At 36.0% G+C, this 17,215-nt stretch overlaps 1 protein-coding gene across 3 annotated transcripts in view; it reads right to left on the bottom strand.

The window, feature by feature from the left end:
- NTRK2 (neurotrophic receptor tyrosine kinase 2) overlaps window positions 1-17,215 on the bottom strand; it is a 404,681-nt gene that overhangs the window by 152,235 nt on the left and 235,231 nt on the right. For 2 of the 3 annotated variants that reach the window (XM_044658576.1, XM_044658568.1), the window contains one exon: window positions 13,380-13,568. In XM_044658576.1, the coding sequence (XP_044514511.1) occupies window positions 13,380-13,568 (189 nt within the window). Of the gene's footprint in view, window positions 1-9,002; window positions 9,032-13,379; window positions 13,569-17,215 lie in introns of those variants that run through there. The other variant, XM_044658583.1, reaches the window with a different exon arrangement.

The following is a 17,215-nucleotide window of genomic DNA, read 5'->3' as shown; positions in this document are numbered from 1 at the left end:
ATATATATATATATATATATATATATATATATACATATACATATATCAGAAAGAAATGTAAAATTTTCTGAAATGTTTTTGCTATTGTTAAACTTCACCATATGATTAGCAATGAAGGCTTCGTGTTTTATAGCAGATCAAAAGAAAAATAGAGGTTTACCATACAGATATACTTTGTGGTTTGGAGAGGTAAGAGAAAGAGTAGGCAAGGGCACATAATTATAGTGAAATAGGAAGTCTAGGAAATTCCCTCTACTGAGGTATATTTGCAACTATTCTGGAACCTATAATCTTTGAGAGCTGCCAGAGGATTCCAGTGAATTGTTCAAGGTCATGTAATCTATGTGCCAAAGGCAAGACTTGAACCTCAGTCTTCCTGATTCTGAAGCAGGCTCTCATAATCACTGCTCCACATATGCTTTTTATTCCTATAAATGAATTAATGATATGCTGGCTTATTCTAGGATAGTCAAAAAAATCACCACCATGCCAAGACTATGCCTATTCACTGTCAGTTTAGTTAAATGGATCTGATAAAAGTTATTTTTCTATCTGCAAACACTAAGGCCATTTGCTACTGTGTGGGAACATTATGACCTTCATTTTGATCTAGGTTGAAATGTAAATTAGTTGGAACACTCCAACAAACATCAGTCTGCCCAAAAGAGAAGTATAAAGCCCAAGACTTCAATCTGACATGGCTCGCCATAATAATTCCTTTTACAAAATAAAGGAATTGAAGGAGGAGCATTTTGGAGGAAAGGTAGCAGGAAATGAAAATGAGGTTCACATTACTGGGAAAGAAGATGAGAAGGCTTTAGCAGAAATGCCATTTTATGATTCTGCTTTTTGGCCAAAAGCCTTCAACTATGCCTGGATTTCTGGACTTCAGTTTCCTTATCTGTAAAATAAAGGATTTGGATTATAATGCTTGCAGTCCCTTCCAACTCTAGATCTGTGATACTATGAATCCTTTTGCTCACCTTTGTTTTAGAGATCTTCCTTAAGGTCAAAATACCAATAGGAATGGGGAGCTGGGTAGCTCAGTGGATTGAGAGCCAGGCCTGGAGATGGGAGGTCCTAGGTTCAAATATGACCTCAGACAGGTCCCAGCTGTGTGACCCTGGGCAAGTCACTTGACCCTCATTGCCTACCCTTACCACTCTTCTGCCTTGGAACCAATACACAGTATTGACTTCAAGACGGAAGGTAAGGGTTAAAAAAACAAACAAACAAACAAATACCAATAGGAAGGACAATGATGTCATACAAGAGAAAGAAAGAAAGAAAGAAAGAAAGAAAGAAAGAAAGAAAGAAAGAAAGAAAGAAAGAAAGAAAGAAAGAAAGAAAGAAAGAAAGAAAGGAGGGAAGGAGGGAAGGAAGGAGGGAAGGAGGGAAGGAAGGAGGGAAGGAAGGAGGGAAAAGAAAAAAACTATTTGTTTTTAAAAACTTCCCATTGAATTTAAATCTGAATTCATCCCAGAAAATTATTTCCCAAATTAGGATTCAAGACATGTTGCCCTTCCCCTTCTTTCTGACATCCTGTCAACTTTCTCAATTTGGGGGTGACAGAACATAAACACAAAGGAGTGAGGAATGCCAGGCTCTATAGATCATTTTAGGAGATAATACAGGGTTTTTGTATTATCACTAAATGTATTGGATTACTGTCTACAAAATCCATGGTCTGTGCCAAAGTATCAGGCATATGACCTCAATCTGGCTAAGGCACCCTTCAAGCATAAAACTTGATATGGCATTTAGGAAAATGTACAGAATGCACCCACTCTTCGAAGTGGAATAGGAATAGGTACATTGGAAGACAATTCCTTTTACATTTTCCTATTAGTTCTTCCTCTCTTAAGCTATTATAAGCTTTGAGGTCTCCAAAAACAGATAACAATCACTGATGGCAAGAACCAGATGAAGTCAAAATAATTCCTGTTTTTGAGACAAAGGCTGATAGAGATCTAAGTAGGAATCACAAAAATCTTAAAAATTAAAATAGGACTAGAGGAACCTTTTAACCCTTTTATCACTACTTCTTCAAAAACATGTTTAAAGGAGTAGGGCAGGTAGGGATAAGAAGCCCTTCTAACACTGTATAACACACTTTAACAAGCACACATAACATTACCTCTAGGATCAAATACAAAATCCTCTGGCTCCCTCCTACTTCCTCAGTTTTCTTACTCTTTACTCTGTTCTACATATTCTATAATTCAGTAGCATTCACATCCTTAATTTTCCTGAAACAAGACACTCCATTTCCCAAAGGTGTGTCTTTTTACTATCTGGCCCCCATGCCTGGAATTCTCTTCATCCTCATCTCCAGCTCCTAGATTTCCTGGCTTCCATTAACTTCCAGCTAAAATGTCATCTTCTACAAGAATCCTTTCCCAGACTCTCTTTATAATAGTGCCTTTTCTCTCAGATTATCTCCAATTTATCCTGTTTATATCTTTTTTGTTATTTATAGGTTGTCTCTCCCATTAGAATGTAAGCTCCTTAAGGGCAGGGATCGTTTTGCCTTTTTTTAAAATTCCTGATGTTTGGCAAAATGGTTGGTATATAGTTGGTGCTTAATAAATGTTTATTGACTTTATTTCATTCCTTAACTTAATTTGAAAAAAAAAAGCATCAACTCATTTAAACAAGCTGCAGAGTGCCTGTGTGTGTATCTATAATCACTGTCTAGCAGTAAAATTCAAAAGAACATGGCCCTGATGGAAGAAGGTAGAGGCATGAACATAAGCATTGTTTTTTTAAAATTTGTTTTGTTTTGTTTTTTTGTTTTTTTACTGTTACCATTACCTCCATTTTAGAATCAATATTATGTATTGGCTCTAGGGCAGAAGAGCAGTAAGGGCTAGGCAATGGAGGTTAAGTGACTTTCCCAGGGTCACACAGATAAGTCATACACATATCTTGACTCAGGATCTACTGTCCCTAGGATTAGCTCTCAAACCACTGAGCCACCTAGCTGCCCCTTATAAATAGTTCTTAGATTGATAATCATGTAAAGTCCAAGGAAAGTTTTATTTATAGCTTAACTGCCAAGCTCACATGAAAGACTCTATAGCTGCTGAAGTCAGTTGGTTAAAATGCTGTGAATGAGGTCATGGGCTGAATTCCAGGGAGGGTCTGCTATTTCTTACTGTGCCCTATTTTCAGCCTTCTTACTTTGGTCAGCTACCTTTGGTCACAAAGTGGAGTGCAGATAGATGAACAAAGACATTATTACAAAATTAGCTAGCATAATGATACAGAGCAAATGGTATAGAGCTGGGGTTTTTAACCTGGGGTCCATGGACTTCCAGTGGGCTCATCGATAGATTTCAATGGGTCTAGAAACTTGGATGAGGAAAAAAAAAATCAAATCTTCCTTTATTCTTTAATAATGGTTTTCCTTTACAACCCTGAATATTTTGTTTTATTACTTTAAATGTATTATTTAAGAGGAGTCCATAAGCTTCACCACATTGCCAAAAGGGTAATAACAAAAAATGTTCAAGAACCCCAGGTATAGTAGAAAGGTTCTTGATTTGCATCAGAAGACTTGGGTTCAAATTCCTGCTACTGATTTACCTAGATAAATCTTCATTTAAAGCCCCCTACACCTGAATTTTCTCTTTTATGAAATAAGAAGATTGAATTAAATAATCTCTAATAACCCCTCCAGTCCTAAATCTTCTGAAACATAATACAATCAGCAGCATCTTTGAATAAAAATTCATGTGGTCCAAAAGGACTACCCTTCAGAAAGAAATGCTGTACTATTCCCTTGAACAAACAGGTTCTGTATGTGAGTATATAGATATTTTAATCAGATCTGATGTTATAGGGCTTTAGCCAGCCAACTTTATGCCAATTGCTTTCTTGGAACATTAGAAGGTTAGTGTGTGGCCTTGATTATCCAACTATGACAGCAGCATAATAGAGTGGAAAGAACCCTGGACTTGTGTAGAAATCCTAACATTTACTTGATGTGTGGCCTTGAGTAAATTACATCACCTCTTCAGACATCAATTTCCTCAGTTATAAAATTGGAGGGTAAGAATAGATGATCTCTGAGGTCTCTTCCAAACCTACCATTCTATGATTCTAAGACATTTCCCCTTTTATGAACAATTATTTTTCATCAATATAAAGGGAATATTTCTACATGTACTATACCTCAAAGGGTCATTATGTGAAAAGGGCTTTTTTAATCATAGCCTAAAAATGTGACCTATTATAATAAATGTGAGTTATTATATGGACTATTCTACGGAGAATCCAGGATGGCAAAAATTATTAAGTAAGTGTGTTTGGTAAGAGCAATAAGGAAAGTAACGATGTAGCATCTCTTTCCTTAAAATGGGTCTTAATGTAATGTAACTATATCAATTGTAAATGATGGGACTGTTTCTTTTTAGAACTTCTCCATTCCAGTGTAATACTACACTAATCTGATATCTTACAAATTCCAAGAATGCATTTATTTTAGAATCATTTTTTCTAGTTTGTCAGTCTTAAGAAGGTTAATAAACACAATACTAGCATTGATGCAATGTTGCCACATAGCAGCAAAAGATATGAATCTTACAATAGCATGTAAATCATATTTCTTGAGGATTTTTATCTATAATAAATTGAAGTAAAGTCATCTGGTTATGGCCAACATCAACTCATGCACAAATACATGAAGGTACCTGAAATACAAGAACACTGTCAGTCCCAAAAGGGTGGACTTCATGTCATAGAAAATTAAAAACTATTCAAAATGATTAAGCAAGGCCCAATTTGACCTTGTGAACAGCTTTCTAAAATCATTAGGCTTTCCTAAATTCTATTTGTACTGTGAAATTTTCTTATGCCTTGCCAGCATTAACTAATATGCTCTGCATCCCCTTGACAATCTTTCCTATTATTATCCTCTATGCTGAACCATTGAGAAACCCAAGAGTCACTTCCACCAGAAATATAATCTGAGTTCTCCCAGCAAGGCATCTTATGAAAAACTGAACCAAAGGGATAGTAGGGTTAGGCTACAGTTGTTGTCTTGTATTACTTGATAGGCCTGCTGACTCCTTTTCATTAAATCTACCTGAATTCCTTTTCTTCTCTGGGTCTAAGGATAAGTAATTATCTTTAAGATTTAATGGCAAGGAAGTAGACCTGTATTTCCAATTTACTCAAAACAAATCAGAGAAAACAACAAATGCTTACTTGTCCATCAAGATATATAACCTCTGGAGGAAAAAACAACAATAAACAACAATGAAATAAAAAAGAATCATACTGGATTTGGAGCCAGAATCAGAATCACAGAAGTTGGAGTGAGAAGGAACCTTTGTAGCCATCTTGCCTAACCCATTCTCTCAGAAGAATTTAGTAGACCACACACCTAACAAATAAATGGTCATCCATCAGACTTTCTTTCATGACTACCAATTAACAAGGAATCTGTTACCTATCAAGGTAGTCTATTATACTTTGGAAAGCATTCATTGTGAGATATCTTATCAAACCTAACTGTCTTTTGTAAGTTTTTACCCAGTGCTCTTGGTTCTGCTCTTTGCAATCAAATGGAGCAAATCCAATCCTTTTTTCCCTATTAGATAACCTTTTAAGTAATTGAAAATTACTACCTTCCCTCTACCACACTGTGTCTTCTCTCCTCTAAATTAAACATTCCCAGTTCCTTCAACACAACTGCATGTATCATATTCTCAAGACTCTGTCATGAAATCAAAAGACCTGGATTTGAATCCTGGTTCTAATAATTAATTCCCACGTGACCTTGGACAAGTAATCTCACCTTTCTATTCCTTAACTCTAACTACTATGATGATATGATCCCATGAAAGAGAAAAAGGATGATCACAGCAGAACCCCAGAGCCTAGTCAAATTTTCAAAGGTAGAAAAAGATCCTCATGAGAGCAAAAGCTATGCCTTATTATAAAGAACTCAGAGTATATGTTGCATCCAACAAAATCTCAGTCAGATTTCACAATCTCTACTCACATTGCTTTTTCAGTCAACCAAAGGGAGTTCTCAAATTTCCAAGCATCTGAGAAGGAGAAGCTTTCTAGCAGTTTAAAGTGGTTCTCCAGTATCAGAGTTTGCTGGGATTATCCTATTCGCCAATCTGCCAGTGCATGCAAGAGTAATCAACTGGAAATAAAAATGTAGGTCCTGTTAAATTACATGAATCCTTTTGGTAAACTCTTTTCCAGAAGGGGCTGCAACCCTGGAAAATACCCAGAACAAAGTCATTAAGATATTGAGCCCATTAGGATTCTTTTAGGATACTGTTGATGGTTTGGAAAATTTGAATTGAAATAATGACATGCATTTGCTTCATAATTCCTCTCTTGGTTAGATGATGTCTTCAAGTTATCAGTGCCTTGTAGATTCTGATAAGAATGTCTTCCTACCAGCATCCCATAATCATTTCCCCATTGTAGGTGTTAGATTCAGGATCTGAATTGGGATTTTCTCTCTACATTAGTTCTATATGCCCTAACGATTCTTTGACTAGGGTGGGGATATGCTGATCATGTCTAAATGGCTAGAAACAAATATTTCTTTATATTAAGTTGTGAATTTTTAGTGGATTGCTATTGTCTAAAAGATAAAGTACTGCCTCCTTTACTTGGCATTTCATTCCTATTCCTTTACAATCCGTCTCCAATCTACCTTTCTAGAATTATTTCATGGTACTTTTTTCTTTATGTACTCCAATTTTCCAGCCAAAATGGCTTAGTTGCTATTTTCTGACCTCCCAACATTATGCTTTTCACAGAACTACCTGGAGTGATCTCATTCCTTACCTCTGCCTCTTGGAATCCTTAGCTTTCTTCATAACTCAAATTAGATAACATTTCCAGCAGGGACACTTCTCTGATTTCTCTAATTATTGGTACTCACCAAGTTATCTGTGTATATTTGTGTAAATGTGGCACTCTACAATGAAAATGTAAGCTTCTTGAAGACAAGAACTGCTTTTTAAAAAATTTTTTTCTGTCTCTTAGGCTCTCAGTTTGGTGCCTTGCACTCAGTTACTAAGCATTTATTAAGCATTTACTATGTGTTTGGCACTATAAGGATCTAATAAATGCTTGTTGATCTAAATAGCTTCACATTTGGTTTGGAAATAAACTATTTCAGTTCTAAAATAAAAACAAAATTTGTAAAATAAAAATATAGCATTAATTTAGCTGCTTCCACTCCAAGAAATTCAAATAGAATTTTAAATGTTTTCTGACAATTTCCCACAATGCTCTTGGAAATGTTTTCTACAATGTCCTAACAAGGGAACCTTGCCATTGAGTGTGACATCATGTGGCAGGTGGAATTTATGTTCTGGTGTGGGTCAACCTAGCTGGCCTTTGAGGTTTCTTGTAACTCTGAGGACTGATTTTTGATCCAATAGCTTCCCTACTCAAGAAGTTTCAGTGTCTCAATATTGCTTCTAGTACAAACAGTGTGATACAGTGGAAAGAGTACTGAGTGCTCATGGGTTCAAATCCTACCTCTAACACTGCCTGCTCCATACCCTGGAGAGTTCTGCCTTCACTCTGTAACATGGAGGGAAATTTTAATTATATGTACTCAAAATACTTTAAAAAATATATCTTCAGGTTGCTCTAGAATAGAGGTGCTTAACCAAGGGTCCATAATCTTTTTAAAAAAATATTTTTATAATTGTATTTCAGTATAATTAGTTTCATTTGTAATCCTATATTTTTATTTTATGCATTTAAAAACACTATTTGTAGAAGAATAGACTTCTTCAGGCTGCCAAAGGGGGTCCTTGACACACACACACACACACACACACACACACACACACACACACATTAAAAACCTTGTTCTGGAGCAACTTTACAGATAAGCTAAAAAAACTACACGCTGACCAAAATGCCATCTCCCTTCCCAACACTTTCACTGTCACAGTTGCTAATTGTGGCAATTGAAGAGGGCTGGATTAGTTTTTTTATGTGTTAAATTCCATTTTTTTTAGATTCTTACTTTCCAGCAGCCTTTGTTATTCTCTTAGTCTTTGTATAACCCCCTTCGGATCCTGTCCTAGGAGTCTACATTGCTTTGCAGAATGTAGAATAAGAATGCTACCTATGTAGAAACACATATATTTCATATGCACATATGAAATATAGGATCTGATGAAATGTGGCTCAGGATGAATGCATTTAATATTATTCACATAACTGAAAATAGAATTGAAATGGACAAAATCCAGAATGCTTGAGTATTTTTCTGCTATAATGTATTACTGACCCCTAGGTATGTGTTCACCACACTCTATGAGTATAGATTCATACAGATACATACAGCAAAGACAAATAATCCAGACTAATTTGCATGACTGCACTAGAGTTACCACTGACAAAAGAGGGGGGAAACCACAGTTTCAGAGGAAGCACAGTGAATCTGAGAGGTTCACCTTCTAAAAGGGAAGGTATAACAAATCTCCATCTTTCAAGGGAACCCAAGCTTTAAGTCTTTTCAGCCCAGAAGAGCTGTTTCCATTGTGCCCTGTGTGCAAAAGACCTTCTCAGCAGTCAAGGAGAAAGTGGCAATGGGGCCACTTGCTGACCCAAATTTGTCAGATCCTATTGGGAAACCAACTCATGCTGTCAGATGAAGCTGCTAGGCCTAAACAGACTAGTTGGATTAACTACAGAAGACAAGCTCCATACTTGATGTCGCTAATATCATCACCACCATCTTGCAATCCTGATTGATCGAGGAGATTGGTCTACAGTTAAAGTGGCATACTACTTGGTTAGGGATGGTCAATAGAGCATACTGTATTGTCTTTGGAAGGTAACTTCTTTTCTTGGCTATGTTAGAGAAGCTAAGGAGTGACGTCAAGGTGTTGTCTGGCCAGAATTTGTAGATAAACCATAGAACTCTTCTCCTCCATCAGGCCTGGATTTAGGCTCCTTTAATTCCTGCAGTGATACAGGAGCTTCCAAATACCAAATTATTATCAGGCGGTCTTGGGGGAACCTCTGGGCCCTGAAATAAAGTAGACAGACTTTCTATTGAAACATGCTCTGGAGCAATTGAGTCCTGTCTCTGCAAACTGTGCTAAAACTCTGGAAAACAGAGTCCTTTAATGGGGTGAGTATGACTCTCTTATGAAAACCTAACAATGATCAAGTATGTTAGTGGATTTTTCATTATGGTACTTGTCACTTTAAGCTTAAAGGTTTTTCCTCCATTTCCCATTTAGTTTTTTACTAAACAAAATTAGGTTTTAGCATTTGGAAAAAAACAAAACACCTCATATCCTACATAACTATCACCATTAGCCTGAATTTAATTTGTAATAGCTGCTATTCATTGCACTAAAACTCAGAGTCAAGTAACCCACCCCCAGTTCTAACTATCCCTGTTTCTTATATTCTTTACTCCTGTTGCTTCCAGAAAGAGATGTCCATACATCATTATATCCTTGACGTAAACTTTTAATGTATTCCATAAGAAAGCTTATATGCTTTTCATAGAAAGTCAAATAAGAGAATTCCAAAACATTCTCTCTCTCTGTTTCTCTCAAAAGTACAGAATCCATGGGAGGTCACAATAGGTCCTTCCTCATATTAAGCCTCTACAATTCTAAAATGATTACATTTCTAAATATCTACAATAAAGATGACCATAGTGGAGGTCATTAGCTTTGCAAGGCCAATGAATCCTGTGGAAGAAAATCTATACAGTCAATGAACTATTGTCCATTAGTACAATTGTACTATGTATATTAGTTTTGCTAAACTGAAAAATGGAAGAGAGAAAGATATATCTTTGCCTACTGCAGGGTAGATACCAATCAAGCCTCAATAATTGGTCTGGCCTCAAAGTAGTCATTTTCATAAATGATTGTTTATTAAACCCTCATGTATACATGATATAATCAAATAACTTAGGCATAATCCCTGCCCTCTAGGAGCTTACAATCTAAAGTAGATTAATTGGACAGGAAAAATTCCATAAAATAATATAATTATATAATATGGATATCAACACATACATTAGATAAATAGAAAAAAATGTTGCCATGAGGAGTGAAATTTGAGTGTAAGGATGAAATAGATATAGAAATGAAGAAGGGAATCCATACTTCATTTCAAGAAACCTAGAAATTTTTTTAAAGAGGTGGTACAGTTTCAGGAATTCTAAGGTTAGTGAAAGGGAATGATCATACCTAAGGAAACCTTAGTCAAAATAACAGAATATTATAGCTGAAAGGACCCTTAATGTTCTACCATGCTCCTCTATTTTACAGATGAAGAAACTGGATTCTAAAGATTATTTGCCCTAGATCACACAGCAAGTATAGTATTCTGTAAAAGGCAGGTAGCAACATCAGGAAAAAACAATTAGGGTTTAAGTTAAAGCTCTGGTTAAAGAAAATGATACAGAAAAGTAGATAGCCATATTAAGTAAGATGGACTATCAAGAGTTGGTAATAGCTGAGATTTCAGGAAAGACAAATAGGAGTTGAAGGTGACATACTTAGGATGACCAAGATGTGGAGGCTTAGAAATAGGGGCAAGGTGGGAGGGGGAGGAAGATGGCTCTGCCCCTGACATTTAATTTTGGTAAAGAGAAATGCATTTAGAGATATGAAACTTTAGAAATGTGAAGAATTTATGGTGGTCAGACAAAAATCAAATCACATATGTATAGAAATATTAACTAAGCTCATAGGAGCTAATTATCTAGTCCAACTGTGAAGCATAATAGCAGGACCACGAGAGTAGACAGAACCCTTGGGAATTCCTCAGATAGAAGACGCTAAGTAGATTGGGTCCAACTAAAGGACATAGTTTAGGAATAACTAATGAGTTATGAAGCAAACCAATTGATGAAAGTGCTCTGAAAGCCCAAAGTTAGGGAATACTGAGTAGTGATTGGTAATCAATCAAGAACACCAAATAGGAGAGTGAAATATTGAGAACAGAGATGGGAAAATGGTTCTACTCAATGGCAATGAAAGTCATTAGAAAGTTTAGTAAAGATGGTTTCTCTGGTTGAGGGGGTAAAGAGTGGGAGACAAATCAAATGGAGGATTCAGAAGTTGTAAGTGAGTAAGTTTAAAGCAAATTGAGTTATTGAAAAAGGTTCTGAAATTTTTTTTGAAAAATAAAAGAATTAGGTGTCCAATCACCATTGTTATCAAATTTCTCCTTTCCTTTTGGAAAGTTACTCTAATAAAAATGAATTACTTATGTGAAAAATAATTAAAACATGGAAAGTCAACTTATTGCTTATTAAGTTTCTATGCTTCCTTTAGAAGAAGTGTTCTTTTTGAATAAATTTAAAAGGAAGAATTCTTTGCTCACCTTCCATGTCAGCAGCTGATATCTGTATTCCTTGATAGATATTTTGTTACACCAGTTTATTAGATTAATAAATTCAGATCTTATTCCTAGCAAACCCTTGGGAAGACAATGTCTCTGTACATCCTCCTAATAATTTGCCAATTAGAAGGAACACATCACACCCCATATCTTTTTAAAATGTTGAAACTTTAGCACACAAAGAAAAACCAAGACAAAAAAAAATACCTCACTCAAAACCCTAACAAAGATCTCCATAGAACTTAGATTAAGAAAACGTTCTTTGTACAGATTTTTAAGGAAGTTGTTTACAGAATCAGAGTCTTGGCATTAGAAAGGATTGAAAATGACATCTAGTCCAACCACCTACATAATACAAGAATACTTTTTATAGTATCACTTTTGTTTTTTGTTATTGTTGTTATCATATTGCTGTTATTTTTGTATTATTGTTATTTTTGCATTTGTTATATTTTTTATTGTGTTTTTTGTAAAGGGCATTTTAGGTTAAAGGTGAAATGCTTGAACCTCATACTTTCTTTTCCAATATAATCGATAAATTTGAGGGTTTTGCCTAGCTGGAAGGATGGGGTTGGGGTCGGTGTTACCATGATCAACTTTGATTATAATATAGTTATACCATAAATATTAACAGAAACCAAGATATAATATAAGTATAATCATAGTGTGGTGCTATGAGTGCCATCAGTGAATGAATACTATGTCCTAAAAAAGATCTCTTGATGAATAATGTAAAATAATGCCCCTGTATCATTTTACCATCATAATAAGAGTAAGAATGACACCTTTTTTCAGATAATACCTTTCTTTTAAGGACCTAAAAGCTCTTTTTTTTATATTATCATCTCATTTGTCCTGACATTTTTCATTTATCTAATATGTATCATCTAAGATATAGTTGACTCCCATGTTACACAATGATAGGCTTCTAACGCTTCCAAGCTAATCAACTAAACTATTCCAGTCTTTAAACACCCATGTAAGGAACATTAAGAAAATGTACAAAATAACAGGAGATCTCTATTTAAAGGGTTTTTATTACCTACTACTTAAATCCATTCTCTGGTCCATTTGGGGACACTGAAAGTCAGTACTCTGAGAGTATTTATACAAATTTCTCACTTTAGATCAAAAGCACTACAAGAAACCTTGTAGAATAAATGTAGAAGAAATTGAAAAGGGTTACTATTCTTACTGCTTTGTAAAGATATGAAAATAGGCAGAAGAGATCTACTCTTGGTTGACCTGGACAAATTTGGAATCAAGTGGCTGGCCTAGATTATTGCAGTTCTAGATCCTTCTTATTGCCTTATATTTATGCTTTATGGAATACAGAGACATAGAAGTTGGGGTTCAAGTAGCTGTTTGGACTATGTGATGATGGAGAACAATGGGCATAATTCAAAACTTTTTAAACTGATAGCATAAAACTGCGTTAGTCCCAGAGGATGATTTCATCTGGAACAAAAATCTTCATCATTCACTGTTAAGAATCTTGTTCATACTTAGTACCATAAAAATAATAAAATCTTCATACTGGAATTTAAGACTACATTGTTGGAATAAAGTGTCTATACCTATTTTTTTCTATACCACACATGAGCATCTTCTCCTACCCTAAAAAGTATTTCTTGATAACTAAATGAAACTGATTTTAAATTGCACACATTTCAACCTTTTGTAACTGAATGAACACAAACTGATCATAATTCTTATCAGTTTTCTCAAGATAAGTACTGCCTTGACTCTCAATTTTCTTGGATAATATATTTGGACAATGGACACCAAGAGAAGTCAGTGTCTGGCTATATCTCTCATGCCAACAGGAACCACATCCCAAGGATTATGTAGAGGAGAAAACAAAGAATGTATTCCATGGGCTGGCTGCCCCAACAGAACTCAGATATTTCATCCCATTCCAGTCATCTTTCGGATTCAATAAACACAATGGTTTATAGAAAGAAGAAGCAAAACAACCATGAAAAATAAACATCTGTACTTACATGTGTCTGGCTTGAGTTGACTGTTTGTGATTCCAAAGTACTGGGGATTTTCAATGACAGGAATCTTGGTCATTCCAATAATGACAGCATCGGGGCCTCCTTCTGAAGAAGATGGAGTGTTACTTCCATTGGAGATGTGATGGAGTGGACTGGCGGAGTCATCATCATTGCTGATAACTGAAGAAGGACCTAGAGTTAGAAATAAAGATTCCCCTGTAACTCAATATATTGTTCTCTCCCTGTTCCTTAACAAGGATTATTTCTGGTAATCTCCCTCTAATCAACTCTCCCAGTAATGACTCAACAGTCTCCTTTAATTCTTCCACTGGGAAAAAAAAATACTGTACTAGGAGTTTAGGACCCTAGATTCTAGTTCTCCATCTATCAGCAACTGACTATGCGATCTTGGGCAAGTCACTTAATCTTCTGGGGTCTTAGTTTCCTTATCTGAAGAATATAATATTATAATAATGACTGATCTACTAACCTCAATGCTAGAGTGAGGATCACATGAGAAAACTGAAGTAACAACACAGCTCAGAGCATCAAGAATTCCATACATAGCAGGCATTATAACTGGTGTTACCATCTATATAATGGTGGTACTCAAAAAGTATCTGGACACCATTGATGGAGGAGGATGATTATAATAATGATAATGATGTCTCTCTTTCTCTACATTTTTATGTTCTCATGAAAGTGCTGGTATGAAACACCAATCCAAAAGGCATGAATATGCCCCTTCTTTAGGTTTTTCTAACACTTGGACTCATTACTTGGCTGTTTGTTTACTAAAGTAACAAAGAGAAAACATACATCCCCAAAGATTATAAATATTTTTTACCACTTGAGAATATCTTGAGCGTAGACTGTATATGTGTGTGTGTATATATATATATGCATATATATGTGTATGTACACACACACACATATATATATACATATATATATACACTAAATCTGTCATATATACTTGGTCCTGCCTATAAAAATTATCTTTTAACTACTAAACTCAAACTTTAAAAGGAAGATCACACTGATAATAGATTATCAGAAAGGATGAGAGCTGTGCCAATGAACACTTTGAAGTTTCTAAATCATGAAGACCTCAGTGGTCCAATTTAAGCACACATCCATAATGGAGCAATGGGACAAGAATTCCCTAGATAGATATTATAAATGCTTCCGAGGCATGTTGAAAAGGTATGGAGTCCTTTTGAAAAAGAAGACTGGCCGTACTTTCTAAATGGAGCAGGTGTATATGTGTGTGTGTGTGTGTGTGTGTGTGTGTGTGTGTGTGTGTGTGTGTGGTGAGGATGTAGGAAGGTACAGAAACAAGGATAGGATAGATAGAATCATATATCTGGACAAAAGCTTCTCTTAGGAGGAAAGAAGAGTGAATTATCACTTCCTGAGCCCTAGAGCAGGGTTTTTCTTATTCTGAATTTTAAGAATTCCCTCCAGCAATGTTGGAGATCTCAATTTTTCCATAAGGAAGAATAATTGTAAGAATAACAATGATTATTTTTTCCATACTTTTTTAATAGATAGAACAATAATGAGTAATCCCTTCTTCTAGGATTCCATCCACCCTTTCCCACTTGGGGCTATCATTTAGTTTTTAGCAATAACAGTTAATTATTTTCAGCTTTTTGTGTCTTAAGTAAAGTATCTAGCAAGCTGCCAACTGCTCTTATAACTGATTTTGATAATGTATTCTCAAAAGTATGTGAATTAGAGTTGACCGTACTGATACTTTTCAGGTGAACCCTGAACATTAGACCTCCCAAAACATGTCTAAAGGAGAGGAGAGTCACAAACTAAGTCAAGTTCACCATTTGGTGACATCTCACTTACTACTTACTTAGGGGAGTTGAGATTACAGTCCTACACAGGGATAGATAGAAAAAACGTCTTCTTTCTGTCATTCCTTATCTTCACTGTTAAATTATTTGTTTACTAGCAGGCCCATACCACTCTAGGGATTCTAGCCAGAGATGGAAAAATAGAAATCAGTTTCTCTGGAAATTCCAGATGTTACTGTTAAAACCTTCCCATCATTTATTATAGCCCCTCGTTTCAGTTACTGGTTCAGATTTTCTTTCATTTTTCTTTTATTATACCATGCTATTGACTAGCTTCTTTGGAAAAGATACTCGAAGCCATATATTGCTAGATAGTTCCCAGATTTCGCCCTTGTGTTAAAACTGTATCTTGTTCTGGTCCCTGTAACCATTCCCACACGCTCTTACTCAGTTTAATAAGTAGCCAGCATAAAAGGGAAATTGCAGAAAATAAAATTGCAAAGGGGAACCTGGAAGTCATGTATACACTATCCCAAAATCAAAGAAACATAATTTACAAATTGGATCATATTTTAAACAAAATTTACATCCTGGCAATATGTGCTAGATCAGCAGAAGTCATCTAGGCACTGTTGTCAGGGGTGTGCTCCTGTGATACGTAAATTCCAGACAAATTCTAGACCTCCACAGTTCCAGACCAGCAGAACATCAAAAAGTTACTGATAACTTTGAGAAGATGACTTGAAAGTTTACCCATAACTTTGAGATGACTTGGATATATTAATGAGCTCACCCCAGCGTGGCACAGATAAGAGTTTGTCTGTTCTTCGTAAAACCCTATAAAAATGAGACCTCACACTTTTCTTCCCACTCTCCGGTCCCTAGCCCTCTTCCATTTCCACTGGGTCCATGGTGCCAAGTGCTACCAATTCTTAATCCATGGAATTATACCTTCTTTCTCTCTCCTCCTAACCTTCTTCCCCATGCCCATGCTATCTGCCTCCCTTCACCATCCTATGCCCTTTCCCTATGCCATCTGCCTCTAGATATCTCCCCATTTTTCTCCACTTGTCTCTATACTTTCTGCCTGGTTTGCTCTCATACCCTTTGTGGTTATTAAAGCACAATTGCTACCTCACTTCCCAGTCATGGTCTTTCCTGGAGAATACTCAAATGACTGGCCATGTCTACCTCTATTTCATAATTTCATAAATTACTTATCAATTCAACCCTTAGCACATAAATTATGATTTCTTTTTTAAAAAATCCACATCTTTTAGAAAGAAGAGAATTCTCAGAATCTTTACCTGGGCCACTGGGGTTATTGTGGATGTCCCATTTGCTTTTTTTTTTTTTTTTAAACCCTTACCTTCCATCTCGGAGTCAATACTGTGTATTGGCTCCAAGGCAGAAGAGTGGTAAGGGTAGGCAATGGGGGTCAAGTGACTTGCCCAGGGTCACACAACTGGGAAGTGTCTGAGGCCAGATTTGAACCTAGGACCTCCCGTCTCTAGGGCTGGCTCTCAATCCACTGAGCTACCCAGCTGCCCCCTCCATTTGCTTTTATATAACACTCTTTAGCCTGCCTCCTGGCACATAGTAGGTGCTCAAAAACTGTTAGGTTGAACTGAAGTCAATCATAGCAACATTAGATTTGGGGAATGGGGTGAGTACAGAAGAAAGAAATATTAGATATAGAATCCGAGGATTAGAGTTTGAATTCTCATTTTGTCATTTACTACCTGTGTGACTTATCTTCTCCAGTCTTCAGTTCTCTCATCTATAAAATGAGAGAGTTGGGCTACAAATAATATGCATTTGTTAAATGCTTATTATGTGCCAGCATTGGACAGTGGATAGAGTGCCAGTCCTGAAGTAAGGAAGACTCCTCTTCCTGAGATCAAATCTAACCTCAGACACTTATTAGCTGTATGGCCCTGGGCAAGTCACTTAACTCTGTTGGCCTAAATTCCTCATCTTAAAATGAGCTAAAGAAGGAAATGGTAAACCACTCCAGATTCTTTGTCAAGA

The sequence above is a fragment of the Gracilinanus agilis genome, chromosome 1, assembly GCF_016433145.1.
Source record: "Gracilinanus agilis isolate LMUSP501 chromosome 1, AgileGrace, whole genome shotgun sequence".
Taxonomy (NCBI): domain Eukaryota; kingdom Metazoa; phylum Chordata; class Mammalia; order Didelphimorphia; family Didelphidae; genus Gracilinanus; species Gracilinanus agilis.
The sequence above is the reverse complement of the archived record's forward strand: the minus strand, read 5'-3'. Positions and strand labels throughout refer to the sequence as shown.